We start from the raw sequence: 12,457 nt of genomic DNA, 5'->3' as shown, positions 1-12,457 counted from the left end.
GTCACACCCCATGAAGATCATAAAAACATGAAATATTTAGCTCAATTAGTTGTGTATTTATTTTTTTAGCTTTGTGCAAACTTAAATTTTTAAATTTTGATACTCGTATTTCTTAGGGGTGTAGCATATCATGTTCATTTGTTAAAAATTAATTCAAATATTCGATATCCAATATTCTGGATTATGAAAAAAAAATTATTCTTGTTCTAGTTCCGTTTAATCAAATATTAGTTTTCACCGTATTGCGTCTGATTATCCGGTTCAAAATTAATTATATTTTTTTATATTAATTTTTAAATGATTAATTAATTTAATTGTAGTTTGAATCATTTTATTTAACTGGTATGTTATATATTGATCGATGGCATATTAAAAATTATAGTTTTAAGACTTTAATATATATAGCTTATTTTTCTGTGTTATTCTATTTTAACCAAGTAATTTTTTTTGAAAATAAATCAAGTAAGCTTTATAACTCAATTCTTTTTAGTAGGTCTCGTAAACGTTTTTTATTATTATTTGATTGACTTTTGATTAATAATATAGAATTTCCCTAAAATCAACTTTATATCACAAGTTATAATATTTCAAAGTCAAATATCATTAAAATTACATCATTTTGATATATATTCTGACACCAAATTTGATGTCTTTGACATTATTCTTATATCTATATTTTTTAAACAGATTTAGTTACACGTCCAATTCTGAATTCATAAGTTTAAAATAAAAAATATTCTAAATAAGAATATTCTTTTCGTTATCTTATTTAGTGTTCCCCAAAATATTGTAATCTCTTTACACTACTAGAACAACTGTCTACGACATCGGTGCTTAGACATCAATTGCTCAAGTGACCGATGTCAAAGTCCTTTAAGACATCAGTTATTTTTAAAACGATGTCGTCGTTATTTTTAGACATCGGTTCCGAAAATAACCAGTGTCAATACTTATTTTGAAAAAATAAGAATCGTGAAATAGACATCGTTTCAGGACACAACTGTTGTCATTTTTTTTGGGACATCGGTTTAGTTTAGAACCGGTGTTAATTTAAATGTTTAAAAAAAATGAAAAATAACTTGTCTTACTTTGCCCCCTTTTATTTCCCACACTTAACCAAAAAATATTTCCCCCACTTTGAACAAAATCATTTCCCCGCCCCTCTTTCCCTCAGTCTCCCTCACTCCCGACATCTCACCTCTCTCTCTCCCTCACTCCGGACATCTCCGCCCCCTCGCCGCCGCTGCCACCACATCTCTCGCATCTCTCCGGTCTCTCTCACACATCTCTAGCATCTCTTCGGTCTCTCTCTTACATCTCTCATATCTCTAGTTATTTGTCCAATTTCAGCTAGGGTTCCAATTGAACCCCAAATTGGATGAATTTTCAATTAGCAGTACGGTGCTTCGAGAATCCCTATTTTATCATCCTGTAGGCTTTGTTTATTTTGATTGGGTTTTGTTTTCTATAGTTAGGGTTCCTTTTTTTACCTGAATTATTTATTTTTGAACAGATCTGGAGTTTGGAGGCTTGATACTGATATATATAGCAAGCAGAGACTAGCTGCAATCTGTATGTGTAATGTATATAGATATGTGAAGACTTTCTTACTTATTGTTTAATTTTTCGAGAATAATTTTTTTGGTATTGGAATATATTGAATTGTTGTTGAATTAATTGAACTGTGTTTGTTTTCTATTTAACAGGGAATGCAGAAAGTAAGTTTATTTGGGTATGTAACTAGATTTAAAACTATTATAAGTTTTGTGTTTAGTAATGGGCTTTTACATTAAGCTGATGGTTTGAGTTTATTTGGGTGCTTTGTTGCTTTATTAGGTGTAGAAGCTTCTCTTTTCGGAGACACTTTGCTGATCAACTTATAAACTATTTAATAATATTATAAAGAAAATGTTGTTTAGTTTTTATGTGAAGGTCTGGAGTTTTGGTTCTTTGTCTTGTAAAGTGATAAATTGTTAATGCACATAATCCAGGCATTTATAACTCTGCATATATCTGTTATTATTACAGTGCTATGATTCCGGTGTTATGTGCAAAGCAGTTAGGACATGTATGTAAATTTGGTAGTGAATATATGGCGGTTTGGATGAGTATGTTGTATAAGTTTTACAATGTTCTAGTTTGTACGATTGATAAGTATCCTATTTCTTACTACCAGTCAAATGTTATGCATATTACTTCATAGTTGAGTTTTTCCGGATAATTTATGCATATATCAGCAAGAAATTATTTATTTTGTCAATTAATTAGTCTTATAAAGACTTGTGATGTGTAAGCAGGTAGATGATAAACTTTACATATATTTAGAATATGTGTCTGGGGTTCCATTTATAAGCTTCTACAAGAATATGGACAGAGGAAGCTTCAGTACTGCTCTGGGGTAAATTCTCTCATAATCTCAAGTAACTACAGATAACAAGATGCCATTACCAGGTCAAATTCAAGAATTGTTTGCTATGTGAGGAGCAAAATATCTAATTTTTCTTACATTTACAATTGCAGGGCCCTCTGTTTATAAGCTTCCTCCTGGTTCTATTTATAAGCTTCTACAAGAATTGGACAGAGGAAGCTTCCACCGGGAGTGGTCAGAGGAAGGCAGGCAACAATGGCTTTCATCTGAACTCAGCAGAAAACGCCTTCTGTTTGGTCATGATCTTCAGAAAACATGAGAAATTGCTGATGTGTTAGACAAGGTCTGACATTGAACTACAATTTGATAATTTTCACTTAATTTCCACTGTATTAGTTTTGTTAATTACAAACTTGACAATAGTGGTTTATGTTTTCAGGATGGAAAAGTCAGTTATGACAAGCTTGTTGTAATGATGAAACTGGAACAGATCAGAGCAAGGCCTCTCCACAATATTCAAGAAAGAGATTCCAGAGTTTATTTTCATATATTGTCCTCGCAGATGTTGCCTCGAAGAATGACTGAAATTTGCCTCGAAGAATGACTGTAAATTGTATATCATCTTAGCAGTTTATTTCCCTAGCTGACTATGTATTTGATTTAAATATGTTTTGCTTGGTTGGATGAAATTTAGATTGTAGTTGGTAGGTACTTGGTATTTTGGATTTGAAATTGGAGTGAATATATATATATATATATATATATATATATGGCTGTTGTTGAGATATGATGATTGTATATGACTTGTTTGCATTTCATTTGGTTTATTCTGGATATTTAAGCAAAAAAAGGGTGCCCATTTTAATTTAATTCAAAACAGACATCGCTTGAAAATACAAGCGTTTAATGAAACATAACTGATGTCTAAAATAGGATAGATATCAGGTACATCCTAGAAGCGTTGTGTAAGTCTACTTTAGAAATCGGGTAAAACCCGATGTCTTTGCACGTTTACCTTTAACATCACACGCGAAGACATTTTATAATAAAAAAATTTAATATGACATAGTCCATGTTGAAAGCCCATCACCTTTTTGTTTCAGAGATGCTTACTAAAATTTTAGTTTTTGAGTTTATTTATCACATTCATTACTTAAAATTTTTATAATATCGTATTGGTACTCGTTTAAACTATTAACTATTAATTAAGTTAGATTTGAATTTGTTCATTTTTATTTGGATATTAATTATATCTATTTTTAGAAAGTGGAATCATGATTAATGCTGAAATAATAACTTATCTTAAATAAATAAGATATTGAAAAGAATATAAATACAACAGTTTTAATGTATGTGGTTAATGCTTTTGAATAACTTGTTGATTGCTTGTGTAGCTCAAGTGGTTTAAGTGGTGCACATGAATAATACAGGTCTTGGTTCAATTCTTGTTGTATAATTCGTAATTTATTTTTTATAATTTAAATTGTAACATCATTTTATTAGTTTTTTAATATCGGTTTTTCTATGGTGTGCCCATGAGCACATGCTAAGCGCGGAAAATGTTGTGCTTAGATCATTTTGATTGGCTCCTCTCTCTTGATAATGGTGGACCCCCCCTGCAAATACACCAACCACACCAATCAAAATCTCCCAAATACAAAAATTTCCACGCTTAGCATGTGCCCATGGGCACACACTAGACAAACCGTTTTAATATTAAAGAATTGAACTTTAATTAAATTATATTAACCAACGGATTATATTTTCTCACGAAAATTTAGATTTTACAATTTATTATCTATTTTAAAATATTTTCTGTTATTATTATGGAATAATTTATTATTCAGTCAATATTAAATCATATTTTTCATATTTCGTATATCTTCATATGTATGAAAAAAGATATTTGTCGTGTAACAGATTAGAGTTAAAAAAATTATGTAATTGTTTTATTAGATGACATAATTTAATCAACAATTAGTCTAACACAAAAACTCATTAACCAACATGCCTTAAACTTTTTTTTCTCTCCATATCATGTGAGAGTCTAGTTTTTCTCTTCATATTCATAAGTAATTAAGAATACTGTAAGAGTTGTTTCTGGAGATAGCATGGTAGTTAACCAGGATATCGATCAGCAAATGGCTGAGCTGGAGATTGACAAGGAGGAGAATGAGGGCTTTGTACTTGAAGGAGATATAGAGGAGAACATAAATAAATATGATATGTGCCTCGTAGGCAGGTTATTGACGGAGAAATCAATCAACGTTCGAGCAATGAAATCAAGACTAGCAGATATCTGGAAGCCAGCAATGGGAATTGATATAAAGGAGCTTGAGCAAGGTGTTTATCTGTTCCAGTTTTTCAGAAAGGAAGACATGCATTGGGTGATCAAAGGGGGACCTTGGTCGTTTGATAATGCAATGCTAGCTGTTGAACCAGTGCCAGCGTGAGTTGACCTAGTTCAGGTAAAATTATATTTCTTGAATATTTGGACGCAACTTCATGATCTACCCATGGGGTTCATGATGGAGGCAGTAGGCAGACAGTTAAGGAATTTTTTTGGCGAGTTCCTTGAGTATGATGTAAAAAATAATACCTTTATTTGGCGAGAATGTATGAGGATCAGAATCAGGATGGACATAAGAAAACCTCTCAAGAGGAAGAAAAAGATTGTGAGGAAAGATGGGTCAGAATTCATTGTCACATGCAGGGGCGGATCTAGGATCTAATCTTAGAGGGGACACCAAAATATTTTCTTAACTCATAAGTCATAACAGATTGATAAATGTACCTGCATGCTATAGTCAAGAACCAGCAAGGCAGCAACCACAGTCTCACAAGTCACAGCCAAGCCAAAAGTATAGTATTTTGCGACAAAAATGAGTGTCTGCCAACAACTCTTGCCCCTGAAATCACACACATAAGCACTCTTAGCATTAATTAAATAAAAATTACATAGCTATACACATATATACAGAAACATACTAGAGAGTAGACATGTTTATTAAAACCTGGCATGGTATATACACAATTATAGGCAGATTCTCCTAGACTTCATTTTCTGAAATTGCTTGATTATATTATCTGTTGAGATAGTCTCAAACATCTCTCTTTCAACATAAGTTACTAAACAATCATTCATCCACTCGTCTCCCATTCGGTTGCGCAACGTACTTTTGATGATTTTCATGGCTGAAAAAGAATCAGAGGGATTGAGGCAAGCCATACACAAAAGCAATTCTGTGTTCACTTCATTGAATCGACTATTTAACTCTCCCATTTGATCATCTATGATAGTATAAAATAAATCATTCTGAAAATGATGCAGATTTGTGAATTCTTGTACTCCACGTCTTGATCTTCCTCGAGCTACAAACACATCTTCCATATTTGGGATACTTACTGAATTCTTTTCACAAAAAACACATATTTCTTCAAGCAGAGATTGCCAACCATTATCCCTCGTGTGTTGAAATCTTCTTTTACACGATTTAACAAGATCCATGGCGTTTACAAGATCTTGATCTTTCCTCTGCAATGCTTGTGATAACTCGTTAGTGATCCCCAATACAGTCTTCATTAAATGCAATAAGAACACAAATTCATAACATTGAATAAAATCGATGCATAATTGATTAACTGTTTAACAAATATAGGGTTGACATTTTAAGTATCAACTAACGATAATCAAAAGCTTACAAAGTTACAGTAGGGGAAAAATAAACACACCTTAATTTTGTAATCACAGAATTGAGAATTCCCCCTTTTCAGCTGCTGCCTGCTACTCTGCTAGCCTGCTGGTACCCATCAGGCCATCACCCATGACCTAATAATTTGAATTTAAAGCATAAACACAACAGATATCTATAAATTAGACACACAATGACAATATAAACATACTTTGTTTAATCTTTAGATTCCGGAATTACTCTGCAGAAGAACTGAAGAAGAAACATCCATGGATTAGGCGGAGCTCGGACAGGTAAGGACAGAAAACGCAGCGCTCCACATCAGAAGCCTCAAGCACATATCTAATTAACTAGTAGCTGATAGATGATTCAGTGATTGTATTCGGTTTGTATTTGATCGGTGGGTAATTTGGATTAATAAAAAGGTGAGTACTTACACTAGCCAGGCACAAGCTCTGCTCGAGAGAACAGACTGCAGAGACTAAAACATATGAATTAACTACTTTTTTGTTTTTAAATTATATCTATTCATATTTTTAATATAAATATATGTGTACAAATTACCTTTTAGTTCCTTATAATTTTATTAAACCACTGCAACTTACTTGAACTTTTAAAATTCGCGGGGACACCCCTAAATTTTCAAATTTTTTAGGGGGACACTTATATTTTTTTTCCGAAATCACGGCGGTAATTTTTTATTTTTTTTTAATTAGGGGGGACACGTGTCCCCCCGTGCCCTTTACTAGATCCCCCCCTGGTCACATGCAAGTATGAAAGATTAGGAGAGTTTTATTTCTCCTGTGGAATGGTCACACATACAGATCGCTTCTGCAGGAAACTACTTGATGCTGGGATCAAAGAGGAAGTGAAGAAAATGGGGAAGCTGGCTGCGGGCGCCACCGCGCAGGGCGGCGGGTCAAACTCAAAGTAAATGGCTCAGGGGAGAAGACGATGACACGTGGGAGGATAGGATTGGTACGAAGGATAACTACCAGAATTTTTCGGGGGATTCAAATTCAAAAAAAGGAAATGAGATAAAGAAACCGAGAAATTACAGGAAAGTTGTTGGGGAAGAATCTACAGCTGATAGAGGAATAACAAACACAGTAAATAAGGCTAATTTAGAGAGATTTACAACAACAGCAAATCTGTTATACCTGTCAAATGATGAGGATAATGATGGATTTCGTATTGAAGAGCGCAAAAGAAGCAGAAGAGAGTTGGACTTCGACGAGAATATGGTTGTAGATATGGGCCACCCTTTTCATGGGCCAGAAGAGACTAGACACTTTCAAGAGGCTGTAATTTCTGATGGAGATTTTGCAGACTCTACAAAGAATTTATCGGCTGAGCTTGCCTTACAAGCCAGCCGGTCCAAATGATTCTGCTAAGTTTGAACTGTCGAGACTTGGGCAAGGCTCGTACAGTTCATATTCTCAGAGACTTAGTAAAGTCTCAAAAGCCCGATCTTTTATTTTTGTCTGAAACATTAGTCGAACGAAATAAAATTGAAGTTTTAGCTTCAACTCTAGGGTTTGCTAATTTTTTCTCAGTAGATAGACAAGGCAGAGGGGGTGGGCTAGCAGTTTTCTGGAAGCATAACATTATTGGGGCTGTGGTTGATTCATCTTTCAATCACATCGATATTGTTATTAAGGAGAGACATAATACATCCTGGAGGTTAACGTGCTTTTACGGTTTTCCTGAACGTGAGAGACGTCAAGCTTCTTGGGATTTTATAAGGTCCTTGTCATTTTATTTTGCTTTACCTTGGTGCATTTTTGGTGACTTAAATGATCTTCTCTATAGTTCTGATAGGAAGGGCAAGCACCCTCATCCGCAGAACTTGTTGAATGGTTTTCGGAATGTTATAGAGGATTGTGCTCTCTCAGAGATCGAGTTGCAAGGGGGAGGATTTACATGGGAAAAGAGCAAGGGCACAACAGACTGGGTGAGAGAAAGATTAGATAGAGCTTTTGCTTCAGCTGCTTTGTGGCAGATGTTCCCATTGTGCATGCTTTCAGTTTCCCATGTGGTAGTATCGGATCATGATCCCATTAAGCTCGACTTGATGAATACTTCATTCTCTAAAAAGCAATTTCGGTTTAAATTTGAGAATACTTGGCTAAAAGAAGAGAGTTTTCATACAGATGTGGCTACGTTTTGGCAGGGTCTTCCTACTATTCATCTTCTTCCTAAGTTAATTTCAGTATCTTCTTTCATGGCAAAATGGGAACGGACGTTTTTCATAAGTTCAGGGAGAAAGTTCTGAAGCAAAAAGGAGTCATTGATGCTCTTAATAATAGAGAAGATGATGATGGTATTCAGATGTACTTTGAAGAAAGAGAGAGGCTAAACGAGCTTCTGCTGCATGAGGAGACTTATTGGAAACAGCGAGCAAAAACATTCTGGCTTCAAGAAGGGAACACTAATTCAAGATTTTTTCATGCTTCAGCTTCTAGTAGAAATAAAATGAATCACATTGCAGCGTTGAAGGCTGATGATGGCTCTTTGGTGTCAAATCATGATGATTTATGTAGGCTTCTTAAGAGTTATTATGTCAATGTCTTTTCTGCATCAGACTGCATCAACAGACATACTCAGGTTCCGATCCAAGCAAGCATTTCTACGGAGCAAAATAATATGCTCACAGCTAGCCTGACCTTTCAAGAATTCACAAATGCAGTAAGGAGCATGCATCCAGATAAGGCAAGTGGCCCGGATGGTTTGAACCCTGCGTTTTTTTAGAACTTTTGGAAACTGCTAGGGAAATAAGTTTTTCATTGTTGTAAATAGTGGCTAATTGATGGCTCGTTCTCTGCGGGTGTAAATGATACAACACTGGTTCTGATTCCTAAGAAGGAGAATGTAGAAGAGGTTAAAGATTTGCGGCCAATAGCTCTATGCAACGTCTTATATAAAATTCTTGCGAAGGTATTGGCGAATAGGCTTTAGAAAATTTTGCCATCTGTGATTTCTGAGGAGCAGTCTGCTTTCGTACCGGGACTGAATATCACGGATAATGTTTTAGCTGCATTTGAGTTGCTTCACTATATGAAGCGAAATAATGGAGGCAAGGAAGGAGAGGTCACCCTCAAACTTGATATCAGTAAAGCATACGACAGAGTGAGCTGGGAATATTTACAAGAACGGATGATCACAATGGAGTTTTCTGAGAAATGGGTGAAGTGGGTAATGCTCTGTATAACCACGGTCTCGTATTCTATATCTTTTCAAGGCTCCACGATAGGCCCCATCACCCCAAAGAGAGGCCTCCGTCAAGGAGACCCGTTGTCGCCTTATTTGTTCTTACTCTGTGTGGAGGGGTTGTCATTATCGCTGAAGACTGCTTCTTTGGAAGGGCGTGTCAAGGGCTGCAAAATTAGTAGCTCAGCTCCAACAATTACTCATCTGTTATTTGCAGATGATAGTTTCCTTTTCTTCAAAGCATCGGCAGAGGAGGCAAACTCAGTTAAAGCAGTGCTGAATGATTATGAAGTATTTTCTGGCCAGGCTGTGAATCACCAGAAGTCTGCAGTTTTCTTCAGCTCAAACGTTAGAAGGGATAAACAAACGGAAATCAAGCAAATTCTAGGAGTCTTTAGTGATATTGGTAATAGCAAATATTTGGGCTTGCCGTCTCTTGTTGGGAGGTCTAAAAAGACTGTTTTTAAATATCTGAAAGAGAAGGTTTTTCAACGTATCCAAGGTTGGAATACAAAACTACTTTCTCGAGCAGGAAAGGCAGTAATGATAAGGAATGTCGCTCAAACAATTCCTTCATACACCATGTCTTGTTTTCTAATTCCTAAGACCTTATGTCAGGAAATCGAAAGGATGATGAATGATTTTTGGTGGCGCTCTAGCTCCAATAACAACAAAAGGATCCACTGGCTGGCTTGGAACAGAATGAGCATGTCAAAAAAGAAAGGAGGTTTGGGTTTCAGAGATCTTCATGGTTTCAATCTGGCTCTGTTAGGGAAACAATGTTGGAATCTCATTTCTAAACCAGAGGCTTTAGTTTCGAGAGTTCTTAAAGCACGATATTTTCCTCATTGTCACTTTCTGGAAGCAAAGAGGATAGGTGGGTCGAGTTACACATGGGTAAAATCTTCCCATAACCCAGACCATGTGATACCTCACAAGATTAAAATTTTTCTCTGGAGGTTTTGCCGCAATAATGTACCAATCCGAAATCTTTTCATGATCAAGGGGATAAGAGTACCAATTGGGCGTGATATGTGTGTGGGTGATGTAGAGCACCTCCTTCATCTATTCTTTGACTGCGATTTTGCAAAAAGTTGTTGGCAACAGGTGAGCATTAGTTACGATATGGAGATGGTGGAAAATGCTCCTGATTGGCTGCTAGAAAGGTTGAGCATGGAGCCAGATGGTAAGCTAGTGCAGATTGCTGCAGTTTTATGGGGTGTCTGGTTTGCTCGAAATAAGAAAATTTTTGAAGGTAAGTCGATGACACCTGCAGCTGTAATGGCGTGGAGCAAAAAACAAATTGAAGATTGGAGCGTTGCAAATGAAAGGAATAAAAGTTTGGAAGAGAATCAAAGATTGGATGTCGATAAGTACCCTCACAAGTGGCAACCTCCACCAACGGATGTGCTCAAAGTCAATGTGGATGCATCAGTTAAGCCAGGGGATGATTGTTTCTCAATAGGAATGGTTCTCAGGGACCATCGAGGCCAGTATTTGGATGGTAAAGTTATGAGGTTTGCTGGGTGTATATCAGTTTTAGAGACTGAAGAAGTTGGGATTTTAGAAGCTCTTTTATGGACAAAGAGCTCTCTAGCTCAAACCATTATTGTCGAGAGTGATGCTCAGCAAGGAGTTACTGCAATCAACAGGATGCATGAGAACCTCTTGGAACAAGGTCATATCATAAAGCACTGCAGGAGCATTCTGGAGAGAAAAGCTGGAGTTTCGGTTAACTACGTTAGAAAGCATGCAAACAAGGCGGCACATGGTATGGCTAGGATTCCTTGTAAGCTTAATAGCTTTGTTAATTTTTTGTCTCCTCCATTGATATTGTTGGAGACCTTGTTGGATGATAATCGTTAAGATTAATGGAATTTTCCTTTATTCAAAAAAAATAAAATTATGTAATTATTCGTCTTTGTATAAAAAATATTCAAAATTATATATTTATAATTTTATTTTATCGTCATTATAATTTTTTTAATGAAATAATAAATCAAGCCGAAGGCTCGAAAGTTATATGCATGTGGTGTTTTGGATCGGTTTAAGAATTGTATTTATTATGAGATAGATTTTTAGTGTTGTAGTTTATTTAAAACTTGTACTTATAAGAGATAGATTTTTAGTCTTATGATTGTTTAAGACTTGTACCTATTCAGAGATAGATTTCTATTGTGATTCTTTTTGTTTTTAGCAAGATAATAATATAAGAATGACTATAAAAAAATGACCAAACCAAAAAACATAAACAAAATTTAGGACTAGAAATCATACCCTTGACTTATTATAATATAGTACTAGCCTTAATGTGACACCCCCGGCCCGGGATAATGTAACATTCGTGAAATTTACAAAACATAAAAATACAATTATTTATTGTTCGAAAAGACTATTTTATTAGTCTCGGATATAATTAATAATGCGAGAAGTATTAGTTTAAATATTATAGCTTCGAGAATACTAGTAAACACGTGGGTTATATTGTGTGGGTCAGTTATTAATTTAAATAGGTACGTCAACCCGAGAGCTGCGAAAATTATAGTAGACGCGATTATTTATTTATTTACCGACACGTGAATAGATATTACATTCTGATCGAGATGATTATTTCATTTTTATTTCTATTTTATAAATCTGAGGATTGGTCAGAAAATATTATAATAATTAATAGTTTATTTAATTAATTATTTTGTACGATATTTAATTATTTTTATTAAAAGCCGATACGAGAATAACAGAATCGAGCGGGATTAATTATAATTCTACGAGACGTTACTTGCACCGCAAGAGAAGTTACTTGGAGCCCAAGTAACTTTACTTGGAGCCCAAGCAAAACATTAATTAGGAATATTTTATAAAGTCATTAGTGGTAATGATAATTAGTAAATTGGCTATAAATACTCGAGAATTAAGAACTAGTTACAAATTCTATAGTTGCAAGAAGGAAAGAGTTTGGCCAGGAATGAATACTGGGTGAAGATCAGGAAACTTGCCGCATAAACAAAATCAATCAACCTCAATATCAAGGTATATACTTGAATTTAGCTCCTTTTATTCAACAAACTTATTATTTATAAATCAGGTAATGCTTTTAATGGTGGAAAGATAATTATGGCACACCCCACTTCCTTCCTTTACTAGGTACTTCCTCTGTCCCAATGAATTGTATACAGTTTCCTTTTTG

General features: G+C 35.0%; 1 protein-coding gene and 1 long non-coding RNA gene across 2 annotated transcripts; one reads left to right on the top strand and one right to left on the bottom strand.

Moving 5' to 3' along the window:
* Positions 1 to 5,074: 5,074 nt before the first annotated feature.
* On the bottom strand, positions 5,075 to 6,799 carry LOC135151192 (uncharacterized). The gene is made up of 3 exons (XR_010289779.1): positions 6,272 to 6,799; positions 6,101 to 6,197; positions 5,075 to 5,277 (listed from the first exon to the last, which is right to left on the bottom strand). It is a non-coding gene; the product is annotated as an uncharacterized LOC135151192 (long non-coding RNA).
* A 642-nt stretch (positions 6,800 to 7,441) lies between these two features.
* LOC108212505 (uncharacterized) lies at positions 7,442 to 11,136 on the top strand. Its single transcript, XM_017384228.1, has 4 exons — positions 7,442 to 8,166; positions 8,274 to 8,772; positions 8,860 to 8,997; positions 9,052 to 11,136. The coding sequence occupies exons 1-4, from the start codon at positions 7,442 to 7,444 to the stop codon at positions 11,134 to 11,136; spliced, it is 3,447 nt and encodes a 1,148-aa protein (XP_017239717.1).
* Positions 11,137 to 12,457: the final 1,321 nt, after the last annotated feature.

Source organism: Daucus carota, chromosome 3 (genome assembly GCF_001625215.2).
Source record: "Daucus carota subsp. sativus chromosome 3, DH1 v3.0, whole genome shotgun sequence".
NCBI classification, from domain to species: domain Eukaryota; kingdom Viridiplantae; phylum Streptophyta; class Magnoliopsida; order Apiales; family Apiaceae; genus Daucus; species Daucus carota.
This window is presented reverse-complemented; position numbering and strand designations above follow the sequence as displayed.

Coding starts and splice junctions, on each gene's coding strand:
- LOC108212505 (XM_017384228.1), top strand. CDS start 7,442: ATGATTCTGCTAAGTTTGAACTGTCGAGACTTGGGCAAGGCTCGTACA. Junction 8,167..8,273: donor TTCTCTAAAAAGCAATTTCG/GTTTAAATTTGA, acceptor AGTTAATTTCAG/TATCTTCTTTCATGGCAAAA. Junction 8,998..9,051: donor TATATAAAATTCTTGCGAAG/GTATTGGCGAAT, acceptor TCTGAGGAGCAG/TCTGCTTTCGTACCGGGACT.